The sequence below is a fragment of the Scyliorhinus torazame genome, chromosome 5, assembly GCF_047496885.1.
Source record: "Scyliorhinus torazame isolate Kashiwa2021f chromosome 5, sScyTor2.1, whole genome shotgun sequence".
Lineage (NCBI taxonomy): Eukaryota > Metazoa > Chordata > Chondrichthyes > Carcharhiniformes > Scyliorhinidae > Scyliorhinus > Scyliorhinus torazame.
The window spans coordinates 254,996,782-255,014,153 of NC_092711.1; the positions used below are offsets into that span (position 1 = coordinate 254,996,782).

At 46.0% G+C, this 17,372-nt stretch overlaps 1 protein-coding gene across 3 annotated transcripts in view; it reads right to left on the minus strand.

The window, feature by feature from the left end:
• xpnpep2 (X-prolyl aminopeptidase (aminopeptidase P) 2, membrane-bound) overlaps positions 1-17,372 on the minus strand; it is a 160,632-nt gene that overhangs the window by 11,512 nt on the left and 131,748 nt on the right. For all 3 annotated transcript variants that reach the window (XM_072505383.1, XM_072505381.1, XM_072505382.1), the window contains 4 exons: positions 12,378-12,449; positions 10,543-10,603; positions 9,065-9,134; positions 6,526-6,630 (listed from right to left, as the gene is read on the minus strand). In XM_072505383.1, coding sequence (XP_072361484.1) covers positions 6,526-6,630; positions 9,065-9,134; positions 10,543-10,603; positions 12,378-12,449 — 308 coding nt within the window. The remainder of the gene's footprint in view (positions 1-6,525; positions 6,631-9,064; positions 9,135-10,542; positions 10,604-12,377; positions 12,450-17,372) is intronic.

Below are 17,372 nucleotides of genomic sequence, written 5' to 3' on the forward strand. Positions count from 1 at the left end.
GTTGGTCTAGAGGGGAATGTTTCCCCCCCCCTTCCTCCCCTCTTTCTTTTCTCGAATACGGCTTCAACTGTATTTCTCCTGTGGCTGGGGGGGGGGGGGGCTGCCTCCTCCTCCCTCTCGTGTTGTCTCTTTTGCGTCTCTCCAGCCCTTTCTCTCTTCCCCCCCCCCCCCCCCATGCCTTTCTTTCCCCTTTCCTCTCTCTTTTCTTTCTAACTATCCCGTTTTCCTACCTATTAGGGGCATCACGGTAGGACAGTGGTTAGCACAGTTGCTTCGCAGCTCCAGGGTCCCAGGTTCGATTCCCGGCTTGGGTCATTGTCTGTGCGGAGTCTGCACGTTTTCCCGTGTCTGCGTGGGTTTCCTCTGGGTGCTCCGGTTTCCTCCCACAGTCCAAAGATGTGCAGGTTAGGTGGATTGGCCACGTCAAATTGCCCTTGGTGCCAAAAAGGGTAGGTGGGGTTACTGGGTTATGGGGATAGTGTGGGCTTGGGTAGGATACTTTTTCCAAGGGCCGGTACAGACTCTATGCGCCAAATGGCCTCCTTCTGCACTGTAAATTCCATGAATCTATGATTCTGTGATGCGTTGTTGCTGTCCTCGAACAGTTTCCCCATACATTTAGGAAGCCTTCCTCCGACCCTCGGATGGCATATTTAATCTTCTGTACTGCATTCTACCACTGTTTAAAAATAGAATCGGATCTGAAACTGGCTGAAGTCTGACCATCATTTTGTAATATAAATAATCCAAATTATAACCTGATTTTTTGGGCACAGTAAGAAGCCTTACAACACCAGGTTAAAGTCCAACAGTTTTGTTTCGAATCACTAGCTTTCGGAGCACTGCTCCTTCCTCAGGTGAATGGAGCTGCTCTCGGAAAGCTAGTGATTCGAAACAAATCTCTTGGACTTTAACCTGGTGTAAGACTTCTTACTGTGCCCACCCCAGTCCAACGCCGGCATCTCCACATCCTGATTTGTTGGGGCTGATTGCATCAAAGCACATCACTGATTTAAATGGAGAAACACTGCAGAAAGCTGCAGCACAGAGGGATTTGGAGGTCCTCATGCATAAATCACAAAATGCTAGCGTGCAGGTTCAGCAGGTGAGTGGGAAGGCAACTGGAATGTTGGCCTTTGTTCTAAAGGGAATGGAGTATAAAAATAGGGAAGTCTTGCGACAACTATACAAGGCACTAGTTAGACCATGTTAAAAATCTAAAAGCAAATTGCTGCAGACGCTAGAATCTGAAACAAAAACAGAGAATGCTGCAAAATCTCAACTGGTCTGACAGCATCCGAGAGAGAACAGAGCTAACTTTTGGAGTCTGGATAACTCTTCGTCAGAGATAGAGAAAATAGGATGAGAGTTATATTGTAGTTGGGGGGGGGGGGGGGGGGGGGGAGGGTACAGGTGTGCAGCAGCAAGGGCTAGAAAGAGGGCCAGCAAAAGATGAAGGTCAGGGGAGATTGACAAAGAACAAAGTTGTTGTGGACAAAAGACAAAGGGAATGTAATGTAAATAAGAACATAAGATCTAGGAGCAGGAGTAGGCCATCTGGCCCCTCGAGCCTGCTCCGCCATTCAATGAGATCATGGCTGATCTTTTGTGGACTCAGCTCCACTTTCCGGCCTGAACACCATAACCCTTTATTCCTTTATTCTTCAAAAAACTATCTATCTTTATCTTGAAAACATTTAATGAAGGAGCCTCTACTGCTTCACTGGGCAAGGAATTCCATAGATTCACAACCCTTTGGGGGAAGAAGTTCCTCAACTCAGTCCTAAATCTACTTCCCCTTATTTTGAGGCTATGCCCCCTAGTTCTGCTTTCACCCGCCAGTGGAAACAACCTGCCCGCATCTATCCTATCTATTCTCTTCATAATTTTATATGTTTCTATAAGATCCCCCCGCATCCTTCTAAATTCCAATGAGTACTACCCAGTCTACTCAACCTCTCCTTGTAACCCAGCCCCCTCAATTCTGGGATTAACCTAGTGAATCTCCTATGCACACCCTCCAGTATCAGTACGTCCTTTCCCAGGTAAGGAGACCAAAACTGAACACAATACTCCAGGTGTGGCCTCACTAACACCTTATACAGTGTCAGCATAACCTCCCTAGTCTTAAACTTCCTCCCTCTAGCTATGAAGGACATAACTCCATTCACCTTCTTAATCACCTGTTGCACCTGTAAACCAACGTTTTGCGACTCATGCACTAGCACACCCAGGTCCCTCTGCACAGTAGCATATCTTAATATTTTATCATTTAAATAATAATCTCTTTTTCTGGTATTCCTACCAAAATGGATAACCTCACATTTGTTAACATTTTATTCCATCTGCCAGACCCTAGCCCATTCACTTAGCCTATCCAAATCCCTCTGCAGACTTCCAGTATCCCTCTGCTTTGCTTAACCACTTATCTTAGTGTCATCTGCAAACTTGGACACATTGCACTTGGTCCCCAACTCCAAATCATCTATGTAAATGGTGGTGATCATGGCTCAGGATACTGATAGTGGCACATTAAGAGATCAGAATGTGTTAATGTTTGAACAAAGGTAAGCAGTGGGTCAAAAGACAAAATGGAACAGGGAACAGGTGGCCCTATTGAGGTGGGGGGGAGGGAAAAACAGGATGAAAAGAGGGTTGAAGAAATGAATCAATGGAAGAAATGAAAATAAATGGATAGAAATACAAATGGGATGAAGGTGGAGGAGAGAGTTTACAGTCTGAAGTTGTTGAGCTCAATGTTAAGTCCAGAAGGTTGTAGTGTGCCTAATCAGAAAATCAGCTGCTGTTCTTCCAGTTTGTGTTGGACCACACCTGGAGTACCATGTTCTACTTAATTAGGCACACCTGGAATATTGTGAACAGTTTTGGCCCCCTTATCAAAGGAAAGATATATTGGCATTGGAGGCAGCCCAGACATGGTTCACTGGGTTGAACTCGGGTATAGAGAAATATTCTTATTAAGAAGGTTGAATTGGTTCGGCCTGTACTCATTGGCGTTTATGAAAAATGAAAATCGCTTATTGTCACGAGTAGGCTTCAATGAAGTTACTGTGAAAAGCCCCTAGTCGCCACATTCCGGCGCCTGTTCGGGGAGGCTGGTACGGGAATCGAACCATGCTGCTAGCCTGCCTTGGTCTGCTTTAAAAGCCTGCAATTTAGCCCAGTGATCTAAACCAGCCCCTCTTTATTGGTTTAGAAGAATGAGAAACTGCCTTATTGAGACATATCGGATTCTCAGGGGACTTGACAGGGTAGATGCTGAGAGGATGTTTTCTCTTGTGGCACAGTCTAGGACCAGATAGCATAATCTCAGAGTAAAAGGTGAGGAGGAATTTCTCCTGTCAGAAGGTATTGAATCTGTGAAATTCTTTACTGCAGAAGAATGTAGAGGCTGAATCATTAAGTATGGTCAAGGCTGAGATTGGCAGATTTTTAATCAGTCAGGGAATAAGGCAGGAAAGTGGAGTTGAAGATTATATCATGATCTCATTTAATGATGGAGCAGACTCGATGCGGCAAATGGCCTGCTTCTGCTCCTATGTCTTATGGTCTTAATTCATGCACTGTAAAGTATTTGTGCACACATACACATATAGACACCTGCAATTCCTGATGTGTACAAAAATGAAGTGCCTGGTGTACGGGTGAATGCATAGATAATCAGTATGTAATGCATACACAAACATACATCATGTTGCACGCATATAAATATGCAGGAGGAGTCTGGATTGCAGTAAATCAAAATTCTGGAACTTCCTTCCTAACAGGACCATAGGTGTAACTATGCCACATAAACTGCATTGGTTTAAAAAGGAAACTGACCATAGTGCACCTATGGTGCAGAAGGAGGTAATTCAACCCATCGAGTTTGTTACGGCCCTCTGAAAGAGCACTCTACCTAGGCCCACTCACCCACCTTATCCCCCTAACCTCATAATCTCACCTAACCTGCACATCTTTGGACATTAAGAGGAAATTTAGCATGACCAATCCACATAACCTGCAGATCTTTGAACTGTGGGAGGAAACCGGAGCACCCAGAGGAAACCCACGCAAACACAGGGAGAAAGTGCAAACTCCACACAGTCACCCAAGGCTGCAATTGAACCCGGGTTCCTGGCACTGTGAAACAGCAGTGCTAACCACTGTGCCACTGTACCGCTCTCATCATCTCAAGGGCAATTAGGGATGGCCAATAAATGTTGGCCAAGCCAGGGTTGCCCACATCCCCTGAATGAGTAAAGAAAACATTTTTTGCCAACATCGATGAATGTTTCTGTATTAAAATATTTGTATATATTTTATTTTATGTGCTTCATAATATTGGTAGATTATATGTATCAGGGAGCTTGCCCAGCCTTGGGCTATTGAGGCCCTTAAATAGCCAGTTTATAGAGAAATCAGCGGCAAGGTGACCAGCACAGCAGATTTCCCTGAGCAGGCTGCTTTCGGGCAGAAAAGGGTACCTACTTTGCGGGATTTCAGGTTCCGACCTTCCCTTTAACCTTCCACAGAGGCCTCTGAAACCCAAATACCCACCCCCTCACCATCCGCTTGCATCTGCCAGTCAGGTCTGACCAAAATTACTGACCTCCCTGAAGTCCAGCATCCATTACTACTTTATGTGCCTATAGTTCCAGCAGTGGCCATTACTCCATTCTGATGCTGCTGGGACGGAACCTCCTGCCAGATGAGGGCAGAAACTCACAATGATCCAATGAAGGTTATCCTCAATGTATTATCACTGTGGGGCAGCCAGGTGTGTAATAATAATCTTTATTGTCACAAGTTGGCTCACATTAACACTGCAATGAAGTTACTGTGAAAAGCCCCTAGTCGCCACTTTCCGGTGCCTGTTCGGGTACACAGAGGGAGAATTCAGAATATCCAATTCACCTAACAGCACTTCTTTTGGGATTTGTGGGAGGAAACTGGAGATCCCAGAGGAAACCCATGCAGACACAGGGAGAAAGTGCAAACCTCGCACAGATGGTGACCCAAGCCAGGAATCAAACCTGAGTCCCTGGAGCTGTAAAGCAACAGAACTAACCACTGTGCTACTGTTACCCCTCTGATTCTGCAATCTTTCCCGATAACTTACTTCACAAGGTTATTTTCCTTTGAGTGAAAATCTGAATTCCCTTCTTACTCCGGCATGTTAATTAAAAAAAAATATATTTTTTTTTTATTCTACATTTTCACATTTTCCTTCAAAAATTTACACCCTACCCACAAACAGTAAATGGTAACAAATACAAAATCAATCCCCTTAACAATACCAATGACCCCATCCTCCCACCACCCCGAACAACGGCCCACCTGTCAATATATGCATCCAATAAACCAAACCCTCCCAGGGTGGAAAAGAAAAAGGAGTCCGGGACCGCCCATGGTCACCATTGGCCTATAGAGTCCACCCCCCCCCCCCCACCCCCTCCTACACTCAGCGCCATCCAGTCTCTGAGTTAATTTTAACTTGAGGCTTGGTTTTACAAACCTCCACCCACCACAGTGAAGGATTTCCTGGAGCAGCTTGATTGTTCCTCTTCAAAATGCTGAAAATTTCTTACTGCCAAATGGTTTTATAATGAAATATTAACTTTTTCATTATTTTGGAATGGAAGGAAAGAAAGTCCTGCATTTATAAAGCACCTTTTATGACCACAGAATGTTGAAAAGTGTTTTACAGCAATTGAAGCATTTTGAAGAACTGTCATTGTTGTAATGGAGAGAATATCTGGGGCGAGATTCTCCGACCCCCCGACGGGTCGGAGAATCGCTGGGGGCTGGCGTGAATCCCGCCCCCGCCGGTTGCCGAAGTCACCGGCACCGGATATTCGGCGGGGACGGGAATCGCGCCGCGCCGGTTGGCGGGCCCCCCCGTTCGATTCTCCGGCCCGGATGGGCCGAAGTCCCGCCGCTAAAATGCCTGTCCCGCCGGCGTAAATTAAACCACCTACCTTACCGGCGGGACAAGGCGGCGCGGGCAGGCTCCGGGGTCCTGGGGGGGGGCGCGGGGCGATCTGGCCCCGGGGGGGTGCCCCCACGGTGGCCTGGCCCGCGATTGGGGCCCACCGATCCGCGGGCGGGCCTGTGCCGTGGGGGCACTCTTTCCCTTCCGCCTTCGCCACGGTCTCCACCATGGCGGAGGCGGAAGAGACTCCCTCCACTGCGCATGCGTGGGAAACTGTCAGCGGCCGCTGACGCTCCCGCGCATGCGCCGCCCGGAGATGTCATTTCCGCGCCAGCTGGCGGGGCACCAAAGGCCTTTTCCGCCAGCTGGCGGGGCGGAAATTCGTCCGGCGCCGACCTAGCCCCTCAAGGTTGGGGTTCGGCCCCCAAAGATGCGGAGCATTCCGCACCTTTCGGGCGGCGCGATGCCCGTCTGATTTGCGACGTTTTGGGCGCCAGTTGGCGGACATCGCGCCGTTTCCGGAGAATTTCGCCCCTGATTTGTGCTTGTTTGGTCAACAGAGTGGAAGTGAAACGTTTGATCATGCTCACATTCATGAATGCCGAGGAAGTTGCCGATTCCATGTCCAGTTCCGTGGTTGTAGTTTAGTCCCGCCTCCCACAAAGCATGTCGAGCCCATACATCAAGTACATCTCCTAATGGCAAACACATTGTTAATAAAGGACAAACAGAATTTTTATATTTCAGTTCAGAAGTACCTTTTGAGATTTCAGAAAAGTCTAACCACCATATATCTTCTGAGAATGCATTTATATATCTCATAAATTAAACAAAATCATATATAAAGTGCTCCATATTTTAGTTTCTATTTATTGATGGGCTTCCAGGTGTAGTGGTTAGCATTTGTTTTCCATTGTTATGAGCAATAATAGGTACTGGAGAACAATGAGCTCCTCTGTAGCTCAGAAAATTAGTAGATGAATTACATTACAACAATGATATAGTGTTTTTAATGTATTAAAACTTTTAAACGTGCTTCCACAGGGGCCTTATCAAATAAAATTGGGCATTGATCCACACATGCAGTCAGTTAGACAGATGAACAAAAGCTTGATCAAGAGATCAGCCATGACCTCATTGAATGGCGGAGCAGGCTCGAAGGGCCAGATGGCCTACTCCTGCTCCTAGTTCTTATGTTCTTAAGAGGTGGGTTTATAAGGAGCATCTTAAAGGAGTAGAGAGAGCAAGAAACTTCCAGATTTGATCTCTAGTCAGCTGATTTCAGCCAGACAACAGTAGGGGTGTAACAATTAACCTCAGTGCCCTGAGGCTAATGAGGTGAAAATCAGCTGTGGACTTTCTTCATTATTACCAATCAATTCCTGCTGCAAGGGCACCTGTAGGTGCTGCACTAGAATAGCTTTATCTCATAGAATCATAGAATTTACAGTGCAGAAGGATGGCATTTGGCCCATCAAGTCTACACTGGCCCTTGGAAAGAGCATCCTACTTAAACCCACGCCGCCAAACTAGCCCCATAATCCAGCAACCCCACCCACTCTTTTGGATGCTAAGGGGCAATTTACCTAACCTGCACACCTTTGGACTGAGAAAGGAAACCGGAGCACCCAATGGAAACCCAAGCAGACACGGGGAGAAAGTGCAAACTCCACACAGTCACCCGAGGCCGGAATTGAACTCTGGAGTCCCTGGAGCTGTGAGACAGCAGTGCTAACCACTGTGCTGCCCCTGTCGCATTGATTAAATAGACTGGTGACTAATAAGAGTCATACAAAAGATAATGACCACTTGGGTGCGATACTAAATTCCCTTCAACAAAGAACCAATACCTTCAGGAGAATTGAGCACAGCACTGATACAGAAAATTAAACTGGAGTGTGGCTTGATAGTTACAATCTCATTTCCAAGTGATTGTTGTAAATCACTTTAGTTTGCTGAAAGATACTTACTGATCAAATCAGAAAAGTAGGCACATATAGCAGGAATCCACCGATCCAGTGGCTGGTTTGTAAATTCAAAGAAAAGCGGGGATTTGTTATTGTGCACACCAGTGCAACAGTGGAATAAAGATCCATGTGGTGAATTGAAAATGGCAGAAACTCAGAAAAAAATGCTCCCAAAATGCTAGTATAGTGTTTAAAAGAAGAAATAGTGAATGGTATTGCTTTATGGTGAGTTTGTGAAAATACCTTCAGAAAGTTATTGCTTGCAAGTGTGTACCTCAATAAAAGTCAGTTGTGCATCTGACCAGTTAATAGCAGTACCTTCGATCAGTAGCTCTTCTGGCTAGCATGCTGGATCACTCCCAAGACATTATTTATATGAAATAGACTGGGATTACCCTAGGGCTAATTTACTGCAGAGTGTCTATTCATATTTGTGTCAACCAACGAATTGGAGATGGAATAGGATTTGTGACATGAGTTAAAGTGAACAGTTTATCTTATCGTAAACAAAGTCTATTTACTCAGCAATTAGAAGCTGTTTAAACAGCATACTATGGCAAACAATCTACAGAGTCTATTTAAAAAGAGTGTGGCTGAACCTGCAGCAAAATTTCCTGATAAAGGCAGGATAACTTCTCTGGCAGAAAGTGGAGGATAACTACATAATACAACTTAATGATTTATCCACAAAACAGTAATGAGTGGAGAACAGTTATATACAAATTTTGCATGTAAAATCAATTCCAGGCTTGATTGATTGGCTAATTTTCCTATCACCTCCATTCTAATGGGTATTAGAGACAGAACCCCTCATTGCATTTTAAAAGTTTTTGGACGCACCAAAGTGCTGTAACCTACAAGGCTATGGATCAAGATCTGGAAAGTGTGATTAGACTGTATGGTTACTTGTCAGCCGGCCTGAACGTGATGGGTTTAATGGCTTCCTCCCGTGCTGTAAACCTCTGGTCAGGAATAGTGGTATCACTATCTGTAGCTAAATTATTGGATTGACCTTACAAATGCATGCCACGAGCAGGTGAATGGTTGAAACATTATATGCAGTGTGCCCACAATTCTCTGATGTACATAATCAGCAGGTAAGGCGCCCAGATTATAACATACATTGAGAAAATAGGCCCTATTAGTTCTACTACTGACTTACCAATTGTTCCAGCAGGGAAGATGGATCGAGCCAGATCAATATGTCCCATCAACACTCGAGTGTAAGCTTCCTAATAAACATACAAAAAGAAACCATTTGTTAAAGGATAAGATCATTCCACATCTATAAATTAGAGAGATATTGTAACTATTTTACTTGAGGAAATCTGTTGTTTTAATTAAAAGCAACTGATCGCGACGTTTTAGCACAATTTCAAGACACAGCACAAGAAGTTGTTGAACACATCCTCCCATGAGAAATCTGCCTAAAACCGTCAAACATTTTCTAAATCTTTAAACATTGCTAATTGAAAAAGTATGAAAATTAAAAATTTAAGAGACGCTACAAACAAAATATTTCTTAATGAGTAGAGAAACAGAGATCTACAGTTACGTGAACTTTCGAAGGAAGGATTCCAGGTGGAAAAAGCCATTAAGGAGCAAATGCGATTCCCTAATTTATATGCAAAACATGGAGTACTAAATATAAAAGGTGATGATGAATTTATACAAGACTTTGGCTAAATTGCAGTTGGAATGCTAGAGGCATTTTGAAGATCTTATTATCGGAGGGATGTTCGAGCTTTGATGACACCAGGAATGAGAGGATGTTAGGGGGATGGTTCTTTTCTCCAAATGTGCAAAATTGTTCATGTCGAACAGAAGCCTGGAATTGATTTTACATGCAAAATTTGTATATAACTGTTCTCCACTCATTACAGTTTTGTGGATAAATCATTAAGTTGTATTATGTAGATATCCTCCAAAGTCTATCCTATTATTTGAATTGTAAACTGAAAAACCAGGAGCACAAAAAAATACCTAATAGATGTAATAAAAATTATGAAAGTGATTAATAGGGTAAATCGTAGGGCCCAGAAGTTGGCTTACCTGGACATGAATACCAAGATGCACCCACCCCGGACTACCACTGATTCCGCCAAAATGTGGACAGAGATTTTGTGATTTGAATGGCAATGGTGAGGTAGGGTGCAGCTGATCCATTCGAAGCCTGGGAAGACAGCATTAGTATCTGGGGATATATTAAGGCATTGGCAATCTCTAACCCGAAAGCCTTGGGCAATGCCCCATGCAGTCCCTTTTGCCAGAAGAGTTACAATGTTTTAAAAATGCAGCCTTGGGAGTTCAGGTTAATCCTGGGCTGGACCCCTGGCACATTTCCCATGCTGCCTCGTGAGACAGTGGTTAGGAATGGGAACCTTGGCTTATTTTCCACTCCATAGATTGTGGGTGTTGAGACCAGCTCTATCATATCTATTACTCCTGAGCCTGCATCAGCTAACTCAACTGCAGGTTAAGGAGTGAAGTGGGAACTTTCCATCTGTATGGTTAGCTTCATATTGTGTTGTGCACTTAAGGACTGAGCCACTGGGGAGCTGAAGAGAAAATAATTTAATTTCAGGCTCTAAACCTGTGATCACAGCCTTGATGAACATATCGACTTATAAACTCACGTACCTTCTGAAAAGTGGTTGGGGTTCCCCAGTGTAATGTACGTGTAATATCAGTTGTTCCATCCCTAGGTTTAAATATAAAATCACAATGTTTTAAAAAGATTCACACATCAAAAACAAAATGGTCGACTATCTTTTTTGCTTTCTCCAGTGTTACATGGTAAGCACAATGGAAGTTTTCCGCCAGCCACTTCTTGCAATGAACGTGATTACTTAACACCTTTTTCCATTTTTCCAGGAACATCCCAAAGCGATTCACACACAACACAGAGGTGTACAAATTATGAAGGAGTCAGATGTTATGTTCTTGTCGGATGGCCTAATTTATATTACATGAACACAGATAGCTAAATGATTTATTAACATTGACTGTGGGTCAACTATATACAAAACAACAGATGAATATGCACAAGCAACCTCTCTCCTAGCTCTCCAGTCAATCTGAGGTCACCTGACTCTAACATTGACTGTGGGTCAACTATATACAAAACAACAGATGAATATGCACAAGCAACCTCTCTCCTAGCTCTCCAGTCAGTCTGAGGTCACCTGACTCTAACATTCACTTATATACTAATGAGACTCCTTGTGGTCATCAATGAATTACAACACAACCATGATATCACTACAATGGATAGGGTAGATACGAAGAAAAGTTTCCCCTTAGCTGAGGGGTCAATAACCAGGGGTTTAAGGTAATGGGCAGGAATTTTAGAGGGGATTTGAAAAAAAGCTATTTCACCCAGAGGGTGGTGGGTATCTGGAACTCACTGCCTGAAAAGGTGGTGGAGGCGTGAGCTCTCACAACATTTAAGAAGCATTTAGATCTTGAAATGTTGTAGCATAAAGGCTTATGGACCAAGTGCTGGAAAGTATTACTACAATAGGTAGATGCTTGATGACCAGCACAGGCACGATGGGCCAACGCCTCTTTCTGTGCTGTAGAAGTCCAAGACTCTATAACTCTAAATCCTACATACCAAGGACATCAAAACTGTAATAATGTTTTATCTCTTTCAGTCTTTCATTTCGCTCACAATGTGTGGGCTTTTAAAACCAAATCTTAGCATAATTCAATTATAACCTCCAAGCTTAACTTATTTATTTCTTGTTTTTTCAACATTGATAGTGTGTTGCCACCATCCACACTGGTTTCATTAAAAAAATTACAAATACTTTAAAATGAAGTCCTTTTAACTAAACATCATCATATGATCGAGTCGAAGGAAATTACCAATAATTCAGGAGCTCGTCTTTGGCTAATACAGATTTGATCCAGCGCACCGAGCTCCCCTTCCCCACACTCTCGAGAGTCTAAGGCATTCCTTCAATTTGTAGGTCCATTACAAATTCAGTCTGAATTTAGAGTTTAAATGAGCTCTTCATTAAAACAGCATTAAGATGGAATCGTCTGAGTTTAATTTGTTTTGTTTCATTAAGAGACTGGGTCAAGGTTTAAAAGAGTAAAAGGTAAGAAGTCAATCTGGAATTAAGGATCTTCACAGCTTTGAGATTCTGGGAAAGAATGAATTATTGCAAGGAGTCTTGAGAGATAATTTCCCATTGGACACTCATGTCAAGAGGCAATATTTGCTGGGAGCATCAGTCAGGGAATTGTCTGCCTGCAGCCTCTGATTATTCATGCAGTTGCTCTAAATTACTGGTTTCTGAGCTTGCCTCAATCTTGTGCATGTGCAGTTGCCCAATTGCTGCTAAATCTACCCTGTAGAATAAATGGAGTAAGTCTTCACCAATGAGAATTGTTTCTATAATATAAAAGGTGCATTAGCTGAATGCAGACTGGAAATTCACGTTGATATTTTGTGTCTGGATACTTACAGGTACTGTCCTCCAGAATCTACCAGGTACATCTCCTCTGGACTCAGCTTCCTGTTCGTTTCATTGTTGGGACTGTCAAAAAGTGAAAAGAAAAGTCAGTGAACCTGACAATCTAGATCCAGTAGAACAGCGTCGGGTTTGAATCAGTAGCCTGAGTTGATTGCTGGTAATTTTTAAGTTTTGACTATGCAATTACTTTACCAGGGGGGCAAGGAGCGGGAAAACGGTGAGAATCCCGCTGACTGTTCTGGCATGACTCCCATCGCAATCCAACAACACTTAGGTCATTTTCTCACTGAATTCTCTCACACTGGGGTGGGGACCTAAAGATGCCGGCAAAACTGACTCCTCAGAGATCGGGACACCATTTTTTAAGGGTGTCACAACCTCAAAGTTAAGTTGAAGGTCCCCCCCTACCCTCTCCCACCCACGGACATCAAATACCCCCACAGACATGGGCAACACCCTTGACCCAGAGGTGCAACTGCCCCCAAAACTAAATATCCACTTCATCCTCCCCTCCCCCACAGCAGACAGGCATTAGGGTGACCCGGCCACCACCACCCATTGGGACTTTGGGCCCCCCCACCACCAAGTGAGAGGTAACATCTATGGGGTTGCCGGAGGTCGCCCTTTTTAAGGCCCCACCCCTTTTCAGCCCCCATCCTCTCTAAGGCCCCTTCTCCATACACCCCTTCCAGGTGGCCCCCTCCAGGCATCCCCTTCATACATCCCATTCAGATCCCCTTTCATGTCCCCTTTCACGACCCTCTTTCAAATCCCCCCTGTCATAATATACACCAGTATATCATGGTGCAGACACACACTGATGGACACACAGTGGGACCAATCAACACACACAACAGCACAGCCAATCACCAGTGAGAGCACACGCACTATAAAGACAGGGGGCATCAGAGTTCCCGCTCATTCGAGTTGCAGCTCGGTAGGAGGACAGAGCTCACAGCCTGCAACACAGACATTCACCATGTGCTGAGTGCATCGACTGGTTAGGACAAGGCAAAGGTCTTTAGTTAAAGCTAGTATCCTATTAACCCACAGTCTAAGTAAGTATAAACAGCTCATGATTCAATAAAATAGTGTTGCACTATTTCAAGTGTTGGTGACCTGTATGTGATCCAGAACACCCAATACATCACGCCCCACTTTCATGGCCATGGCCCCTCATTGGCCCCACACCTTGGCAGTGCCCATTGGCACCCTGGCACTGTCCCTTGCACCCTGGTGTCCTGGCAGTGCCAACCTGGTATCAATGGCCTCTGAACCCCCCCCCCCCCCGCGGGTTCATCATGTCTGGTTTGTGTTTTTGAAAACAAGTACTGATTCTCGCTGGCCTCACGCTGCACCTGGAGGGCAGGTGAATCCCGAAAGCCAGAAGACTTTGAATGGGCTGAGCATGTTTAAATAAGTTTAAAGACTAATTTAAATATGTGAGTCTGGCTCATGCCCTCGCGCCAGGTGCCCCGGCCTGGGAGCATCACGCTTTGTTTGGCGACTGGCGCGAAGCCCGTTTAGGGGCTCTCCCACTATTCTCCATGAATTGCGGAAGGTATGCCTGGTGCAACAATGATGGGGGGGGGGGGGGCGGTAGAATTATACCTCATGTTTTGATTTTTAAAAATCATGGGCAGGCTCCTCCGTTTGGGAGACTGTGTTCTCCTATTGGAGCTGAATCACTTCTGGTTTGCACTGGCGCAGGAAGGGTGCCCAGAAGCAATTGCCTCTCACTTGCCTTGCAACGTTATGCTTGGCGGGGAGCACAAGAGAACCCGCCATCGGGGTGGGAGGACTGGCGGCTGCCCCCCCTCCCATCCCCCTCCCCCACTGACAAGTAGCGGCAGCTCCCCTACTCCTCCATGCCCCTCCACCATGGGAATTGCTGGGTCATCCCCCCTTAAAGCAGGCATTGCATGAGGGTGACCTGACCCCTCCACCGATCCCCCCCATCAGAGACTCCCATCAGACCCCCTCCACCAGAGACCACCATATTAGAGACCCCTGCCTGGAAGCTAAAGAGCAGTGCCGACAGAAACAGTGGATAATCCCTGGTTTTTCACTCACCAGTCCCTTACACCTGCTGCCTCAGACAGTGGGGGCCTCTTTTACTCCGCGCCGGCCCCTGTAGCCCTGCGCCATGTTGCGTTGAGGCCGGCGCGGAGAAGGAGAACGAAGCGTGAGTCGCCCCAGTGCCGTGCTGACCTCCTGTACAGCAGAAGATCGCTACATTTAGCGGTCCGATGGCGCCGTTGTAAAACTCTCCGGTTTCTACAATATCAACAACACTCTGCCGTCAGAAGGGAGAATCCCGCCTCATGAGTCCCATGGGGAGATCAACAAAGGTTTCCCTGTGGGTCTTGTGGGGTTTTATACACCTCTCACCACCCCTCTCCCAAAGTCTGAAAATTCCCCCTGTCCAATCACCTGAGGAGATCTCCTGCGCTGCCTTATATGTCGTTTCTGCCAGTGGCGAGTCTGGATCGGGTGGTGCATAGGGAATTGCCAATTACCTTTCTCGACAAAACCTCCGGAGGGACACTGCCAGCAGTTCGGCTCCGGGCACGACGTCGTCCATGAGCCCAAACGCTTTGATGTCCATCTCTGAGCCTGGGTTGTCATCATCTAGACAGTCTAGGCCTTGGACCGTGGCGGGTTGCACTCCTTGGCAATGGAGTGGTCCATGAGGCGGTGGAGGTACCAATGTCTCTGGCCAGGAATTCTCTGAGTCGGGCTCTCGCCTTTTAAGGTGGTCGATGTGCTTACGTAAGGTCTTCTTTTGGGTCTAGACCTTGTAAGATACGGGTCCTGTTTTCTCCACACAATCCCCGAGTGCCAAAAGGTGTCGACTCCGGACATAAACAGCGTCCCCCCAGTAGAAAACATCTCTCTGATGTTTTTTGATCATTTTACTTCCTTTGCATTCTTGTTGTCGTCTGACCTTTCTGCCCAAACTTGGAAAAGTCAGACATAAGTGAGTTCAGAGGCGCCGGCCTATCAGCAGCTCTGCCGGTGCTACCCCCGTCATGACATGTGACATGGTACTGTAATGAAAAAGGAACCTGGAATGTCGAGTGTCCAGGAAGCCCGTGGTCTGCTTCCACTTGCCCCACTTGAACGCCTGCACCGGGGTGGTACGGGGCGGTCCGGATGTGTCTTATCCCATTTGTGAGTACAAATGCGAATTCTCACCCGGGAATGGGGTCCTGTTATCTGTAACCAGCACCTCTGGAATCCCACGGGTGTTAAACGAACACCTCAATTTCTCAATAGTGGCTCTTGTGGTGGGGCTCATCCGATGTACATCTAGTCACTTAGAATGGGCATCCACAAGGATCAAAAACATGGACGCGTGAGGGTCCCGCAAAGCCACCATGCCATCTCACCCAGGGGCACCCCGGCTATTTTCAATAGTGAAGTGAGGCCAAAGGAGGGGGTTTCTGGTGCTCGTGACGCATCGGGCAACGTTTCATTGCTTGTTTGATTTTGGAGACCCCCCCCCCCGATATAAATAGCGTTTCTTTTTCTGCATCATCAAAATGCTGAAATCAAGACAAATTGAACCATCCTCCTTTTAAATTCTTCTCCTTGATGTCAAATTCCACAATTCTTCTCTCGCTCCATATAACCAGTCTCAAGCTTCATGTAATCTAACACCCACTTCCTGGTGTGGGTATATATGAAACATTGGGGGAAGTACTACTCACAGCACTTTGCGGCATCCAATCTTTATATTCCTGTTGCACTTCGTTGAAATGCCCTCCCTGGTTTCTTTTAAACTGAAAACGTATCAGCAACAACATTTTCTTCCTTTGCTCACCTTTGTGGTGTTAAGTCAAGAGTGAAACAAGACCTGAAAGTGAAATTTCGCTTGGTGCACAGAAAATTGACATAATTCTATGTTCCTGAGACTGTTGACGCTGGGGCAGGATTCGCAAATTTCTATGACGGCTAAATTGGCGCCACACGTGGACTGATTCAGCGACCGTTGAGGGGCTAGCATCAGCGCCACGTGGAACACAATCGATTCCAATGAGAAGGAGTGCGGGATTCGCTGGATTTGCGATTGACGCACGGGCTTGGAGGGCCGAAGGGCCTGTTCCTGTGCTGTACATTTCTTTGTTCTTTGTTCTTTTTGACACTAAGGAAGCCTACAAGCTGCAGCTGCATATATGCACTTCACTCCCCTCATACACCATCCCAGCCAATAACTTGGTATTGGTTGAGCTGGAGTGCACCCATCCTGCTGATGGGTCGGCTGGGGTGAGAGGGCACCAAGGGGCGTGGCCTGGGCAGACACCCATACGACCAGTGACCTATGTTCACAGTGGGTAGTCAGCGGCGTGTGCAGCTGCATGGCTGCCTGGCAGGCTGCGGAAATGGTGTTCCATGCCAGTGTGGTAGTCACCACTGTTGTATTATATTGTATATACTGCACTGCATATGAGGGTATTACGGTAAGGCCCCTGTACTACAGGTATGGGGGTAGATCCCTGCCTGCTGACTCCGCCCAGTAGACGGAGTATAAATATGTGTGCTCTCCGAACTGCAGCCATTTTGGCAGCAGCTGTAGGAGGCCACACATCTCTGTGTAATAAAGCCTCGATTACTCTCTACTCTCGTCTCGTCGTAATTGATAGTGCATCAATTTATTACACAGATTTTACAAAGCTGGATCTCCGCATCAAGCCAGATCGCCTGCAGCTGCATCCTCAAGCAGACAACGCCAAAAGGACTTCACACATTGGCTAGCTTGCTTTGAAGCGTACATCGGGTCTGCGACAGACCCAATCCCAGAAGCACAGAAACTCCAGATTCTGTGCACGCAGCTGAACTCCGATGTCTTTCCCCTCATCCAGGAAGCGCCTACCCATGCAGAGGCCATGGCGCTACTGAAGGAGAAGAAGTACGCTCAGCAGACCAACAAGATCTACGCCAGGTACCTCCTGTCCACGCGGCACCAACTTCCCAGTGAGTCTG